At 45.1% G+C, this 16,643-nt stretch overlaps 1 protein-coding gene across 1 annotated transcript in view; it reads right to left on the bottom strand.

Annotated features, from left to right (window-relative positions):
- Positions 1-2,098: 2,098 nt before the first annotated feature.
- Positions 2,099-16,643, bottom strand: part of SLC1A7 (solute carrier family 1 member 7) — a 71,834-nt gene continuing 57,289 nt past the window's right edge. The window contains exons 4-11 of the mRNA XM_074221407.1: positions 14,406-14,448; positions 13,628-13,850; positions 11,227-11,326; positions 10,067-10,300; positions 7,574-7,768; positions 5,775-5,909; positions 5,137-5,239; positions 2,099-3,095 (exon numbers count right to left, since the gene is read on the bottom strand). Coding sequence (XP_074077508.1) covers positions 2,862-3,095; positions 5,137-5,239; positions 5,775-5,909; positions 7,574-7,768; positions 10,067-10,300; positions 11,227-11,326; positions 13,628-13,850; positions 14,406-14,448 — 1,267 coding nt within the window. The 3' untranslated portion in view covers positions 2,099-2,861. The remainder of the gene's footprint in view (positions 3,096-5,136; positions 5,240-5,774; positions 5,910-7,573; positions 7,769-10,066; positions 10,301-11,226; positions 11,327-13,627; positions 13,851-14,405; positions 14,449-16,643) is intronic.

Raw genomic sequence — 16,643 nt, 5'->3', positions numbered from 1 at the left:
GATCTGTGTCAGAGGAGAGAGTACCCACCCCGGAGAAATCACAATTGGGTCAGGATCAGTGGACCTGGGAAAATGGACATGGCAGATCTCCACTACCATATTTGAGCTTCCATTAGAGTTCTCACCACCATGAACAAGGTCCCCAAAGACAGGCTTAGGAACACTCATCCAGTAGCAATACGTTTGGTCCTTTCTACATCATACATCAGAGTCCAATCTGAGAGTAGTAAGAACTGACCCAGAACATTTCACACAATGGTTCTGAAAGCGATGTGGGCGTTTTAGGTAGGCTGCAGATCAACTGGGTGATGTGTGGACAATTTCTCTTTGCCTCAGTTTCTTCCTTTACAAAATAAGAGGATTAGACTGATGACCCCTAAGAGTATCTATGATCCCTTGTAAAGTGCTTTTCAAACATTCATTAATGTGAACCTGGGCCACTTAGAGAGAGGCCAGACTTGCTTCCAGGAAGAGGGGAAGGTGATCATCTCATTGTCCTCTCACCTGGAGGATTGGGTTCAGTTTTGGAGACAGTAGTTTAAAAAAGCATTGGTAAGTTGGAGGGTGTCCAGATAAGGTGAGGAACATGGTGCAGAGCCCTGAATCTGTGTCATAGGAGGGTGGTGAAAAGAAATGGGGTGCTGAGCATGAAGAATTCTGGGGGAAGGAGCTGAAATATCTAAAGGCTTGTCAGACAGAGGAGGTTTTGGCCCCAGGGGCAGAATCTAGAGCAGTGGGAAGAAGGGGAAGATGGAGGGGCTGAGGCTCAGGGTCAGGAGAACCTTCCCTACACTGAGAGCTGTCCTAAAGTGGAACAGGCTACCCCCTAGAGATGGTGAGCTCCTCACTGGAAGCCTTCAGGAAGAAGTCGGACCACTCCTTGTCAGTGTGATGGAATAGGGATTCCTTTTCTGCATGGGCTGGATTTGATGGACACTGAGGATAGCCATTCAAATATTTCTTAGGGGGGTGGCTAGGTGGTACAGTGGATAGAGCACTGGTCTTGAAGTCAGGAGTACCTGGGTTCAAATCCGACCTCAGACACTTAATAATTACCTAGCCGTGTGGCCTTGGGCAAGCCACTTAACCCCATTGCCTTGCAAAAATCAAATATTTCTTAGGGGTAGTGAACTTTGCCCATAAGGGCATATCAGATCTTGGGGATTGGAGAAAATATTGCCCAGATCTTCCATGGTGAAGCTACTGTTACATTATTGGAACACAGAATCCCTGTATTTTATGGAAATAGACCATGAAAGCTTTCCAAAAATGTACAACACACTTCTAAGTTTAATCTACAATATTAACATTTTCCCACATGCTACCAACCTCTACATAGAGAGGTGCAGATTGAGGCATTTTTTTCAGATATGGCTAATGTGGGAATTTGTTTTGCTTGACTATGTATATTTGTAATGTGTCTTGAGAGGCAACTAGGGGGTACAATAGAGCCCTGGGTCTGGGAGACCTGAGATCAAATCCAGACTTATTGGATGTACGATCCTGGGCTACTAACCCTCCACCACCCCAAAAAAACCCTTTGTTTACCTCAGTTTCCCCAATTGTAAAATGGTGATAATAACAGCATCTACTTCCTAGAGTTGTGAAAATGAAGGGGGGGAAAATCTTTGCAAAATGCTTCCACAGTCCCTGGCTCATTTAAAAATAAGGGTTATGTTTTTCTTGGTTTCTCCTTGTGGCTAGTGGGAGGTGGGAAGGAGAGAAGTCAGAGCTGCAAATTTGATAAAATTAAATTTTAAAAATTCTTTCCATTATTTCCTTAAGTCTGAGCAACCAGAAAGACAATGAATGGTCACCCTGGTATATAGGTGTTCACACTGAAAATTTTACAGCCTGCCCTTCAACCAGTTCAAACAGTCACCAATACCCACTCTTTCTTTGCATACAGTGGGTGCTTAATAAAAGCTGTATTGACTAACGCCAAAGATGGCTCTCTACCCACAAGCCAGGCTGCCGCTAATGATGATCCCTCCTTTTGCTCTTCCTGTTCTTGTCCATCGCCAACTCCCACCCTCTCCATCCCTTCAGATTCAAATAGCCAGGCTTTTCTGCAAGCTTCATTATTATATTTCCATGCTTTATTATAAATATACTCCCACAAAAATTAGGAGCAGTTTTGTCCTTGTCCTCCCAGTGTAAACATCCATTCCACCTTCTCCAGGATGTGTGGATTCAGGAGCTGGAAAATCATCTGTTGATGTTGTCAGGAGAGAAAGAAGAAGGTATACCAGGCTGGAGACCGGAGGCCTCACTTTTAGAAGTCTTTGAGACCCAGTCTATACCTAGATTTTCTGATCAGGGAACCCCTGCCAATGCTTGGAGCTGGAGGTCTCTCACCCCTTTCTTATTTAGTGGCCTTGGGCAGAACAAAACCCAAGAGTAGAAGGTCTGGGAGCCCCATCCAAGAATCTGAAGACCACGACTTCTCCTAGGCTTCTCCCCTGGCCCTGAGGGGGACCTCCCCACCCAGTTTCTGCCAGAGAGCCGCTTTGTCTGTGGCCAGGGGCCCCAATGAAGCTTCCAGCAAAGAGTGACTTAGGTTTCCACAGAATCTAGGACCTGGAGAAACAGAAGTTTGAGCTGGGCAGCCCTAAGGAAAAAGAGGCAGACATTCCTTTGCCAATAGGGTGCCTCCAAGCCAGCTGAGTCAGAGAGCAAGGCTAGGTCAGACTACTTCCCCATGCAGAGAGAGCAGGGACTTTCATGGGACATGGGATCTCCCTTCATCACTGACCGCCAGGCTCTGAGCAATCCTCAGAATGAGTACAAGAAGAAGCCCCTGGAAGCCTGCATCAGTTTCCCTATGGCACTGGGTTGTATCAACCAACTGAGGGGACTGTCTAGACGTTAGTCTCTAACTCATTGATCTCAATGGTGCAGTGATCGGTAGTGGGCAGGGGCTGAACCGGCTCATCATCTTGTTCCACTTGCACAGGGACATGGTGAGAGAGAAGGGCTGTGTCCAGGGCTGACCCATGGGCTCCTGTCATACTCTTCACACAGCCATTTCTCTGTGTTGCCACGATCTCCTCCAAGCTGACAGGCTTGGTGTCAAAGGGTAGTGACTTCTGACCCTAGAAGGACAAAATAGGAATTGGGAGACACTGAGGCTTGTTCAGCTTGACCTTGAAGGGCAGAACAATTAGGTTTCAGAGGACCAGACTTTGGATCCAGGATACTGGGGAGCAGAACTGTCCAACCATGATAGAATGGTAGGTAGTGAGTTTCCCCTAACATGGAAGGGATGATTCTCTTGAACACACATGAAGGATGAAGGCTAGAATACCTTTGTCAGGATGTTATAGGTGGGGTTCTTTTTCTTTTCTGCAAGGCAATGGGGTTAAGTGACTTGCCCAAGGTCACATAGCTAGGTAATTATCTGTCTGAGGTCAGATTTGAACTCCAGGGTCTGTGCTCTATCCACTGTGCCACCAAACTGCCTATAGGTGGGGTTCTTAATCAGATACAGGTTGAACTCCCAGCTCCTAGATGCAGCAGTTGGGGAGAACCACCCTTCTCTGTGGAATTAAGAGTGGTAGAAAAAACTCCACCTGGGAGCCAGAATCTTGTGGCTACTCGTTCCTTTTCTAATGTACTGGGTAACCTTGGACAGGTCACTTCTGCTCTCTCTGGATCTCAGTTTCCCCATTTTGTAGGACAGGAACAATGACACCTGCCTGACCTAAGGTGGTAGAGGATCATATGAGATGGGCCATTACAAGGGTTTTTAATCTGCTACAGAATCCCAGTGTTCAGAGTTGGGATGGACCTGGGTGGGCATCCAGACTGACCTGAGCAAGAATTGATTTTTTTTAGTAATAATATTTGTCCTTCACTTTTTTTTTAGATTTTTTTGAAAGGCAAATGGGGTTAAGTGGCTTGCCCAAGTTCACACAACTAGGTAATTATTAAATGTCTGAGGCCAGATTTGAACCCAGGTACTCCTGACTCCAGGGCCAGTGCTTTATCCACTGCGCCACCTAGCCGCCCCTGTCCTTCACTTTTGAAGAAGGCCATGACATCATGGTAATACCACGACAAGCACATGAATTGGATTTGAATTGGGGGCGGGGCTCTGCTTAGTCACCAACCTCACTTTTCTCCTCTAGAGCCATCTGGGTTCTGTGGCCAGATATGAATCAGTGTGACTAGACATAGCCCTGAATTCGAGGCAATCAGGGTTAATGACTTGCCCAAGGTCACACAGCTAAAAAGTGTATAAGGTGAGATTTGAACTCAGATTCTCTTGACTTCAGGACTGGCAGTCTACTCACTGTGGGATTTAGCTGCCCTATCAATTCTAAAAGAAGTCAGTCTGAAGGGCCTCAGTGATGGGAAGCTCACTCCCCATCAAGCAGCCCCTCTCACTTTTGGGAGATACCTCAATTGCTAAGAAGTTTTTCTTTTCCTCTTTCCTCCTCTCTGATTCCTGAATTCCCATATATCTTGTAAAGCTTAAGCCCCTCCATAAAGTCTTCCCTGATCTCAATTGCCAGGAAAAAAAATGGCAAACTAGTTTCTCTGCCAAGAAAACCCCCAATGGGGCCACAAGGAGTCAGACACGAATGTAAAACAAAACCCTCTAATGCACAGGTCATCCCCTTGATCTTGATGCTCTTTGTCCTTGTCTTATCCTCCAATTAAACTGGTCAATGAAGATACAGACATTCTCTAATCTGACCCCGGTGTCTCTGCCAGCACATCTGGAGCTTATAAACGTTCCTGAAATTTGTTATTAAGTGATTACTAGCCCCCTGCTCTTAGACAGAGTTATAAAACTTGGGAAATCCCTTTCTGATCTATGGTCTTATCTGATCGATCCCAGAACAAGCCTATATGGCGGCCAGGTGTAGACATTCCCATTTGACTGAGAATGGAGACCCAGAGAAAAGTGTCTTGTCCAAGGTCTCCCAGTAGGGTGGTGTTCTGATTTCTGACCTCTGTCCCACACTGCCTCTTACAGAATTATTGCCATGAGAAATAAGGGAACTTTGGTGTCATTGAGTGTCATCCACTGACTTTACAGATGAGGAGACAGAGAGCCATGCTTGATGTGTTGGCCAGACCAGGCTCATTCGGAAGATGGGGATGAAGAGGTTTGAGCCTTCTCCTTACCTCCGTGCCTCCATCTCGGGCAAAATCCTTCCGGCAGATGTGGGCTATGATCCCAGCAGCCAAGGCGTCACCCAGGACGTTGATCATGGTCCGGAAACGGTCTCTGAGAAGCCAAACCAGGGATTCAAAATCATTGAAGGGTCAGTCATTCAGTAGAGGGCTATCCCAAAGGATCTTAATCCTCCTCTGGGTTCAATGGTACTTTTGTTCTCTGGGCTAACATGGTTTGCTAAGCTAATGACCAAGGTAGACAATACAGTGAGGGGAAGGGAGGAGAGAACTGAGCCTCCAGAGGACAAACTCTGGGGCACACACTTCAGAAGCATCGATTGGCTGGTTAACAGCTAATTATAAATGATCTATTCTTTAAAGCAGGTTGGATGGCATGTCTACTTGGCAATCATTTATGTTTCAAAGTAGTCTCCTGGACCTTCAGACACTAGATGGACCCACTGAGGGATGAAGGGAAGATTACCAGAATCCAGAAAAACAGTGTATAGGAAATTGTAATTCCTCTATGGGTAAATGCAGCCCTGGACTGAGCAAAGGCCAAAGGGTAGAGGTCCCAGGGCCTCTGGCCATAATGTAGTCCCCATGGGGACTCTCCCTACCCCTTCCAAAGAGACTGGGTGACTCACAGGGCCCAGTCAACAGCAATGATGAGTGTGATGTCATCAGTGGGCAGCCCCACGGAGGTGAGTACAATGACCATGGTGACGAGCCCCGCCTGTGGGATCCCAGCTGCCCCGATGCTGGCCGCTGTGGCTGTGATGCTAGAGCAGGAAGAAGGAATAGAGGGAGAGAGGGGACACAAAGCCAGGGCCCATCAAGAAACCCAACTATCAGGCTGCCATGATCATGACTCTTAGGGTCCCCCAGTCATTGGGACTCTCTGGGTAAAGGTCTTAGCAAAGCTCAATGCACAAGACTCGTCAGGGAAACACTAGGAGAATCACTCAACTGCCTTGAATGAAGATGACAGCAATAATCATAGCAATCACAACATCCCCATACCAGTGTCAAATTTGATCAGGCAGTCATTTTAGCCACCTGTACAATGATCCCTAGAACATTAAATCGGAAAGAATAAATAACAGGATAGAGACTTGTCTCAGTGTCAGATTTTTCTGGACTCCACCAAACTGAAAAAAATAATGATAATAATAATGGCTCTCATTCTAAAATACTTTAAGGTAGATTCATTCTGACTCTGGGATACAGGAAATAGATTATCGATCCTCTTTTACAGTTTCAGAAACTGAGGCTCATAGAAATGACTTGCCTGTGATCATAGCTGGCAAGAGACAATAGAAAGAATGATAATTCTGAGTGCATGGGGCCCTGAATTCAAATCCGGTTTCTGCCACATATTACCCATGTGGGCAAGTCTCCTTTCTCTCTGGGCCTCAGTTTCCTCATCTGTAAAAGGAAAACCTTAACTAGCTGGTCCATTGCATTGGGTCCCCTTAGCTCTAGGGCTGGGCTTCTGGGATGTGTTAAGGTATGACTAGACCCAGGTCTCCTGACTCCATGTGCAGGGATCTTGGAAATGGAATAGGAGAAGATCAAACAATTTGTCCACGGTCACAAATTTGTGTGATGTAAACCTCGGGGCTGACCCCAGCCCCCAGCTCCATTGCTCTCCACCAGCCAAGCTGCCAGGAGGAGAGAGAATCCACATGGCGGGTATCTGATAAATGGGAGACCCGAGCACCAGTTTTGTTTTTGCTACTAACCATTGGAGTGATCTTGGGGAAGTCCTTCCCCTCTCAGGTCTCGGCTTCTTGATCTGTGGAATGATCAGGTTGGACTGGATAGGAGCTAAGGTCTCTTCCTGTTCTAAGATTCTCTGTTCTGAGACCCCTCCCAGCTCTGATTTCTCTAGTTCTAAGGTCTCTCCCAATTCTGACATTCTCTGTTCTAAGACCCCTCCCAGTCCTAACACTCTCTATTCTAAAAACCCCTTCATTTCTGACATTTTCTGTTCTAAGGCCCTTCCTATCTTTGACATTCCTTGTTCTAAGCTCCCATCCAGTACTAAATATTCCCTTTTCAAAGGTCTCTTCCAGTTTTAAAATTCATGTTCTAAAGTTCCTTCCTTCCTTTGCTGTCTCTAACCCCCCTTCTGGTTTTACCATTCTGTTTTCTAAAGACTTTCAGGTGGATTGTAGACTTGCAGATAGTTTCTAGTTCTGACATTCGTAGCTTAAGTCTCATCTAGCTTTAACATCCTTCTAAAATCTCCATTCTTAGGTCCTTTCCAGCTTTGACAATGCTGAGACTCTATCCAGTGTAAACATTCTGGGTTCTATATTCTAGGACTTCTACTATGGTTTCATGGTTTAACACGGGGAGGGACTTTGACTCTTGCTTTCCCCGTCCCTTCCCCTCCCTCCTTTCCTTGCTCCCCGGGTAGGTACAGGGCTGAGGTTGGCACCTGATGGTGATGATCTGGCCAAAGTCCAGCTCATAGTTGTTGACTTGGGCGATGAAGATGGCAGCCACAGCTTCATAGAGGGCCGTCCCGTCCATGTTGATAGTGGCGCCCACAGGGAGCACAAAGCGGGCGATGCGCCGGTCAATGTGGTTGTTTTCCAGTAGACACTTGAAGGTGATGGGCAGAGTGGCTGAGCTGTGGGAAGGGAGGCAGCTTGGAAGTCTACTTTCTGGCCCCAGAGCTCAGCAGAGGGAACTCATTATGCCCCCGGCATAGCCAACTCTATGGCTGGATTCCTTGGGGTTGGGCCAGAGTTTCTTTGGGGTCTGAACCAACTGGCCTTTGCCCCAAGGTAACATAAGAGGACTTCCCTGGGCCCTTCAGAGACTTCTTTCCTTATTCTTTGCATGCAGTTTGGCAAGTCCTTTCCCCATTAGAATACGAGCTCCTTGAGGGCAGGAGCCATATGTTTGCTTTTTTTTTTTCTGTTTCCCTCATTGCTTCCCACAGTGCCTGGCACACAGTAGGCTCTTGTTAAATGCTTGCTGACGGACTCATTAATCTTCCTCCCTTCCCCTTTAGACCTATGGGAGATTTGCTACTGAGGTTGCAGGGTCAGCCTTGTGTGACTGTGGGAGAGCCTAGGCATGCTCACAGAACCCAAGATGCCTCCTAGGCCATTGGCCAAGTTCCACTTGGAATTGAGAAGGGATTCCCTAGTGATGTGCCCTTCTCATGAATACCTCCAGTAACAGGGAGCCATCGCTCCTCAGGTTGTTCCATTCTCTTTGGGGTCAGCTTTCCTGGTTAGGAAATCTTTCTTGATATCAAACTTAAATCTGCCTTTCAGAAACGATTCTTCCTCCCCCCCCTTCCTCGCTCCTGGTTCTGGTCTCTGTCATCAAGCAGAACAATAGCAATCCCTTTCCACAGACGAACAGTTAAAGATGGCCACCATGTACCGTCCCTCCCCTCCTAGCTCCCGTTCTTCTCTTCTCCGAGCTAAACACCTCTAGCTTGTTCAGCTCATGCCATGGCCAGGCTTTCCACCATTCTGGTTGCCCTCCTCTGGCCACTCTCCAGTATAGGAATGTTCTTAAAGCAGGGACCCTGGAACTAAACACGTTTCCTGACGAGGTGTAATGAAGGCAGAGGACCGTGGAATGATCCCCTCCCTTTTCTTGGAAGCTCTGCCCCCTTCGTGCAGCCCAAGACTGTTAGGGTTCTTGGCCGCCATCTTGTACCATTGACTCCCATTGAACTTGTGGTCCATTAAAAATCGTAGATCTTGCCCAGAACAAGCGAGCAACCACCTCTCACTAATATTGTTCTTAAAGTTGTTTGAGAAATTGATTCTTTTTTTTATTTAAATTTATTTTTATTAAAGACATTATTTGAGTTTTGGGAAATTGATTCTTTAAACTCAAGAATACAGTTTGGCTCCAAGAAGATCTTCTCAGGCCAGTCCATACATTTGGGTTCAGTATATTTATTTTCCCTCTAAAATCTCCTCTGCCCCAAGTGACATTCTATAGTCTAAGCTCCCTCTCATCTCTGATATTGTCTGTTCTAAAGGTCCTCTCATCTCTATCATCCCTTGTTCTAAGGCCCCTCCCAACTCTGATCTTTCCTGTCTAAACGCCCTCCCAGTTCGGATATTTCCTGTTCTAAGGCCCTTCCCAGCTTTGACATTCTCTGTTCTAAGATTTCTTTCAGTTTTACCATTCTCTGGTCTAAGCCCCCTCCCAGCTCTGACATTCCTTGTTCTAAGACCCTTCCCATCTCTGACATTCTCTGTTCTAACATCCCTCCCAGCGCTGAGATTCTCTGCTCCAAAACTGTTCCTATTTCTAATAGTCCTTGTTCTAAGGCCTTTCCCAGCATTAACATCTCAGTTCTTAAACCCCTTTTAGCACGAACATTTTCTGTTCAAGGATCCATTCTGCTCCCATCCTCCCAGTTTTGATATTCTCTGAGTCAGGAGCCCAGATTTGGAGCCACAGGCCAAGGGTGGTGGTTATATGGCAGCAAGGCCTGCCTTTAACCAACCCCAGATGCCTGGGTCTGATGAGACCAGGACATTAGCCAAGAATCAAATGCGCTTGGAGATGCCTTCTGTGCACAGACCAGCCCCAACCTCTTCACAGCACTCCAATCAGGAGAAACTCCTCCTGTTCTCCACCCCCCCCCCCCATTCTTATTCCATTCCAGTCCTATCTTATGACTTGGAACCAGAAGATTTTGTTTTGATCTTTATCTTCCTGCACACTAGCTGTGTGTCCTCAGCAAATGAGCCTCCTAATAGAGTCGGGCAAGATGAGGTTCAGCTTTAAGACTATGATTTTGTGAAGCCAAGACTCTATTCTGTCATTCTGTGATTCTAGGACATGAGGAGACTATGATTCTAAATAAAATACAGTGAGTCTGGGATTCTAAGAACCTCAGATATTTGGAACCCTAAAACATGGGACCACTTTAGGCCTGTGGCTCTACCTGGAAGATGTGGCCAAGGCAATGAGCAAGGCTTGAAGGATGCCCCGGATGAAGACAATGGGGTTCTTCTTAGTGATGACAAAATACAGCATGGGGAGGATGAGGAGTCCATGGACCACCAGGCCACAGACCACAGTGACAGCATAAAAGCCGAGCTTCTTCCCAATGGCTGTGGGGTCATCCATCTCCAAGATCTTCCCCGCGATGAGGAACACAATGCCAAAGGGGAAGTACCTATGAGAACATGCAGGCACTTCTCACAAAATGGCCTTGAAAGTTGTGCCCAGGCACCACCTCCCAGGGCAGCCTTCCTTGACCACCCCTACCTCATTGTGCTCTCTCTCTGAGTCTCTAAGAGAATTTGAACAGCCCTGACTTTTGGGGCATCTCTCCAGTGAGCCCTGATCAGAAAAGTTATTGATTTTTTTTTTTTACTGAACAGGAGACATAGATTTATAAAGTTGGGAGGGAACCTTAGATTGTAGAATGTCAGAGCCTGGAGGAGCCTTAGAGTGGAGAGTGTCAGAACTAAGAGGGAAATTAGAACAAAGTGTAATATAGAACCAGGGAGACAGGCATTACAAGTATTATTAATCCCCATTTTCTGAAAAGGAAACTGAGGCACAAAATCCATGGTCCCATTCATCAAGGATTAGAAGCAGTATTTGAATTTTGGCAGTCAAGTGACAAAATGGATAGAACCCTGGACCTAGAGTCAAGAAGAATTGAGTTCAAATCCTGACTGGCAAGTCATTTAACCCCCTCCTAACCTCAGTTTCCTCATTTTCAAAATGTCTATGACAATAGTACCTACCTCCCAGGATTGTTATGTGAATCAAGTGATATGATATTTGTAAAATACTTTGAAAACCTCAACATCTATAGAAATCTTGATGGTTATTGTGATGATAATGATGATGATGGTGGTGATAATGGTGATGAAGCTGATGGTGTGGTGCTATCTCTCTTGACTCCCTGACCTGTGCTCCACTTCACCATATTTCCATTCTCCTCCTCTCTCTGAACCTCTGTAAGTGGGGTGAATCCCTGTACTCCTGCCATCAGGGGATTATTATAAGCAAACCATATTTCAGATTGGAAAGTGACCTAGGGAGACGAACTCTTCTGAGCATGTGTGACTCCAATCCCTGCACACTTACCACACCGCCACAGCCACAATCTTCATAACAGACTCATTCAGGCACTGGCAGAAGCTGACCAGGGGAGCTCCGCTGTCTCCCATGCGGCCCAGCATGATCCCTAAAGTGGACACAGGCATCCATCACTCACTCACAAATACTAATAACAACCATTTTAGTTGGGATCATGGGATCGATGAGTTTCAAGTCACCTACTTGAGGCCCATCTCACTCACCCATAATAGGATGTTTTCTTTGATATAAAGTCTAAATGGCCCCCGCCATAATCTGCCCCTCCCAAAACCAAAAAACTCCTTGTCCTATCCTCTGCAAGCAAGCAGAATGAGGCTAACCTCTTTTCTATGTGACGCCCCTCACTGTTTTGAAGACTGTTAGCTTATTCACTCTTCCTTCTGCCAGGGACTTCTTTTTCAGAATGAAAAACTCGACAGCACCATGAGCATGACCTCTGGTCGCCACACTACCTGCATTTTCTCTAATTTAAAAGTCCCTTCTTAACCGAGATCCTCAGAACTGAACTTAATATTCCACAAGGGCTCTGTTCAGCTTTGAGGTCACTGAGATCATCATCTTCCTTGTTTTAGACACTCTGGCTCCTGTTCTGGCTGCACACTTTGACTTAGTCTCTCCAGGAGCCCACACCTGAAGGTTCCCTCACTCACATCTCTATTACCTGTGCCATTTCACTGACTGAAATTACAGTGTTACCTCTCTGTTCACAGATCATGCTTCACATAGGGCAATTTTCTAATTATGAAGGCCAATCCCTAGGCCAACAGACAACAAACATTTAGCATGTGTTTACAATAAAGTGGCTATTGTCATCTTCTTTTAAAGGACAACCTTGAATACCTGAGAACCATCTTCTTTTGGGAGGAAGGATATTTAAATGTAAAATCTCAACAAATTTTTTTTTTTTGTTTTTTACATCATGACCTCCTCTTCCATTCAGAGAACCATGCTTTGTAATAAAGAATAAAAAAGGGAAGAAGGGATGAAGCAATTCAGCAAAATGAACCAACTATTCAGCTGAGTCTCACTATGTATAAATGGATCCATATACATAATCTTCTAATTTGGAGATAAAGTATTTGAGGGATGCCCCGGATGAATATAAACACAGGCAAACGGAAAAAAAAAAACCCAATTGTTATTGGTTGTCAACATGATAGTGTATTAACAAAACCCCAGAAAAATCAACAAAAAAGAAAGATTAATTGGAATGAGTAATTGCTTCAGGAAATTGTCCAGATACAAAATAAACACATGTAACCAAAGAAATTTCTACATATAAATCAGAAAATCTAGGGAAAAATAATAGAAGGTCCCAGTGAAAATTACCATAAGATGCATAAAATATCTAGTGTTCAGCTTGGGCTTCGTGGTTCTTTCCATTTATACAATTTAAATCATTGGATATATTGTGCTCCTGGTTTTGCCTATTACATTTTTCATCAGTTCAAAAATCTTCCCATGTTTCTTTTCATAGTCACCATTTCTTATAGTATACTCCTTTTCCATCACATTCATGTTCCACAATTTGATTAGACATTTCCCAATTGATATCCATCTCTTTCCCACTTTTTGCTATTATAAAAAGTGTTATAAAAATTTTGGCACATGTGGGACTTTTCTTTTTTGTTATTGACCTCTTTGGGATCTATGCTATGCAGTGGCATCTCTGGCTCAAAGGTTGTGGGTATTTTAGTCTTAACAGCCCCTTTTCCAAGTTGCTTTCCACAATTAAACCAATTCATAGGTCCTCCAATAGTATATATTTATTTAGGGTTTCTTTTTGCAAGGCAAATGGGGTTAAGTGGCTTGCTCAAGGCCACACAGCTAGGTAATTATCAAGTGTCCGAGATCGGATTTGAACCCAGGTCCTCCTGACTCCAGGACTGGTGCTCTATCCACTGCGCCACCTAGCCGGCCCCCTTCTAATAGTACATTAATGTGCTTGTCTTTCTCAAATCCCTCCTTTATTGATTACTCCTCATTTTTGTTCTCTTTGTCAGTGATCAGGGTTGTTTTGATTTACATTTCTCTTAGTAATAATATGGAGAGATCTTTCATATGGATGTTTATAGTTAGTGGTTAGGGGGGACCTCAGAATATGGAATGTCAGAGCAGAGAATGTCAGAAGAGAACTGGGAAGGCCATCATCAAGGCCTACTACTTCATTCTACTGAGGAATAAGAAAACTGAGGCCTAGGAGAAGTGATTCTCTCAAGATCATACCACCAATTAGATACAGTGTAGATCTCCTTTCTCCTAGCCAGATATACTATGGCAGATCCACTGTACCTGAGTTTGAGTTCTCCCTTCCCTAGGAGGGAGAGAGGACCTTCAAGAGATAAAGACCTCAGGGAGGTGACCCTGAGGTCAAGTGGTGAACACCTACCCATGGTGGCTGAGAAGATGACGATCCCCAGCACATTCATGCCATCGCTGGTGTCTGGCTCAGACTTGTACACCACCTCAGGGGGAGGTGTGAGATCCAGGGGGAAGTTCTGCACCTGGGAACCATTCTCCTCCTGGACCCCATAGATGAGAATCCGCTGAGGGGTAGCCTCTGATGCCACTGCCTTGTTGGACTTGACTATTGGAGTGGTCTTGGTTCGGTACTGTTAGATGACATCCCCATCCCCACATGTCCCAGGAGAGCAATCAGGATGGAAGCAAGAGGAAGGTCAGACTTATAGGCTTTGCATTCAGTAGGCGTTTAACAAATATATGTGGCACTGAATGATGATTACTCCATGTAGTTATTATAATAATGATAAAAATTATTGTTTAATAATAATAATATAGCATGGAATTATGAATAGAAAACCAGGACTTGAAATTAGACCTAGTTTCAAGTCTTGCATCTGACACCTGGCTGTGCAACCCCAGGGAAATCACTTGACTTCTCAATGCCCCAGACTGAGAGTGGCAAAGTGCATGAGGATTTGAATTGGTAAAGGGGAGTTTCCTCAGTAAGAGTTATCTACACCTATAAAATCATGGGTTAAAAAAGGAATATGATAATTATTATCCACAATATGTACAAATTATTAGAGGGGTAAGGGCATTACATTCAAATGTTGCCACCTTCCCTGTTTGGCCAAGTATGGCCTTGTAGGCTAATCTTCCTGGGTTGCCTCCCTCTCATCACAGCCCAACACTAATCCACTCACCTGTTTGAAGGTGGCTTCAACTAGGTTTGCTGGAAACATATTTCTGGAAAGAGAAAGAAAGGAAAGGAGGTAAGCTATCGAAGATGTTCTGCTCAGATCTTGGAGCCAGAACCACATCTCCTTCCTGGCACTGAAAACCTCTGAAGGATCAAGGTCCCCAATGGTCTGTAAGTGACTTGAGTATAGGAACCTATCTCCAATCTCAGGGTCTTAGAATCACAGGTTTAGTACTAGAAAGGACTCAAGAGGCCACTCCTAACTCTTATTTTAGACCCAAGAACCAGTGTGACCCAACTTGGGTAACAGGTTTTTTTTGGCAATATTCCTTTCTTTCTCTTCCTTAGAAAGGTTTCCCTGATGTCTCCAACTCTCCATTGTTCAATACTCTCCAGATCATTCTGATAAGGTCTCTCTTTTGTCCCCATGTCTCTTCCCAAACTTATATTAGACTTAAGAGTGTCCAGGTCAGATTTCCATTATCTCAACACATTATAAACTCCTTAAGGTCAGGGATTAGTAAGGTCTTTGTGTAGGCTTATTGAACTGAAATAAGTTGAATGGTAAGGTTATATCCATGTAAATGGAGTCAGGAAGATTTGAGTTCAGATGCTAAACATGTCATTTAACCATTGTCTGCCTCAGTTTCCTTATCTATAAAACGCAGATAATGATAGTACCCACTTCTTGTGTTATTTTGTAAGACTATAATGAAATAACATGTAAAAATGCTTTGCAAGCTTAAGTTTTATATAAACAGTGGCTATATCATCATCATTATTAATGCAACTTTCTTTGATATGAACATCTTATTGGTTTTGCTGGGAGTTAGAACAGTGCTGTTTGCCCTAATAAAAGACCCAAATGACATGTGATACCAGTATGAATTCCAATGGAATAAATGTTGGTCCCAGGAGAGCCGTGGAAAAGTACAGTGAAGGGGAGTGGGAGGAGAGTGGAAGGAGAGAGAGAAAGAGAAGTAGTAAGGAAGGGAGGAGAGGGAGACAGGCACAGAGAGGAGGAGGAGGGAGGGAGGAGGAGGGGAGGAGGGGAGGAGGAAGAGGAGGAGGGGGAGGGGAGAGGAGAGGGAAGAGGTGGAAGAGGGGGAGGAGAAGGAAGGGGAGGAAGTAGAGGGGAGAAGGAGAAGAGGAAGTTGGAGGAGAAGAAGAAGAGGAAGGTGAAGAAGAGGGAGGAGGAGAAAAAGAAGATGAGTAGAAGAAGGAGGAGGAGGAGGAGGAAGAAGAAGAGAAGGGGAGGAAGTAAGGGAAGTGAAAGTCCTTTGGGTCACATCTTGCTAGGTTTGGGGGACTTGGAATATCCATTCTCCTGCTGAGGCCACCTTTTGGCTGCTGATGTCATGTTGGGATGTTTCCTGGCTCTGGCTCAGACTTGGCTCATGGGATCACTGAAGACTAGGTTCTTCCAGACCCCAGCAGACCTCATCTCCCATGCTGGAGGGAGCAGGGTCCAGCCTCCTTCCAACAGCAGGGATTTCCAGATCCTGAACATGCTCCATCGCTATGGTGACGAGAAGTTGTTATCCCAACGTTTCCAGCTTCTCTTCCCTAGCTTGACCTCTGGGCTGGAGTTGGGCCATGGGGCTGGACTCAGGACCTGATCTTATCTTCCCTGGGGGTTGGGGGAGGGAGGTAAAGTGATGAGCCTGGGGCCACAGGGGGTTGACTTGGCTGGGTTTCCCCAGGATGTATTAGGATTTCTTTTTCATATCATAAGTTTACTATTTTAAGGAAAGTTTTTGTTTCCCCAGTGGTGTGATTCATATTAATATCAAACTGTCCAATCTTTTCAAGGGAAGAATGGAGACTGAGAATGGAGAATGAGCCAAGGAGACCATATGGAGTGGGCTTTTAGGAAGGAGAGTGACTTCCATCTGACCTGTTCAGAATATCCTATGGAGATTTAGACTGAAAAAGACCATGAAGTCACCAAGTTTACTCTCACCCATGTTTTCAGCTGAGAAAATTGAGGATCAGAGAGATAAAATGATTTGTGCAAGGGTCACAAAGCAATCAATATTTATTTAACATCTAAGCTGGGCTAAACTAATTAGTGACTCAGGCAGGATTTGAACTTAATCTTTCTGACTCTGAGTCCAGCACGCTTTCCACAATTCTACATTGTTACCCAGATGGTCTCAGAAAGGATCCAGTCCATTAGATATGATTCATAGTAGTACAGGGCCTAATCTCCAGCCTCACACCTGGAGGCCTAGAACCCAGA

Source organism: Macrotis lagotis, chromosome 2 (assembly GCF_037893015.1).
Source record: "Macrotis lagotis isolate mMagLag1 chromosome 2, bilby.v1.9.chrom.fasta, whole genome shotgun sequence".
NCBI lineage: Eukaryota > Metazoa > Chordata > Mammalia > Peramelemorphia > Peramelidae > Macrotis > Macrotis lagotis.
Note: the sequence above shows the minus strand (reverse complement) of the source record. Positions and strands in the feature narration are given on the sequence as shown.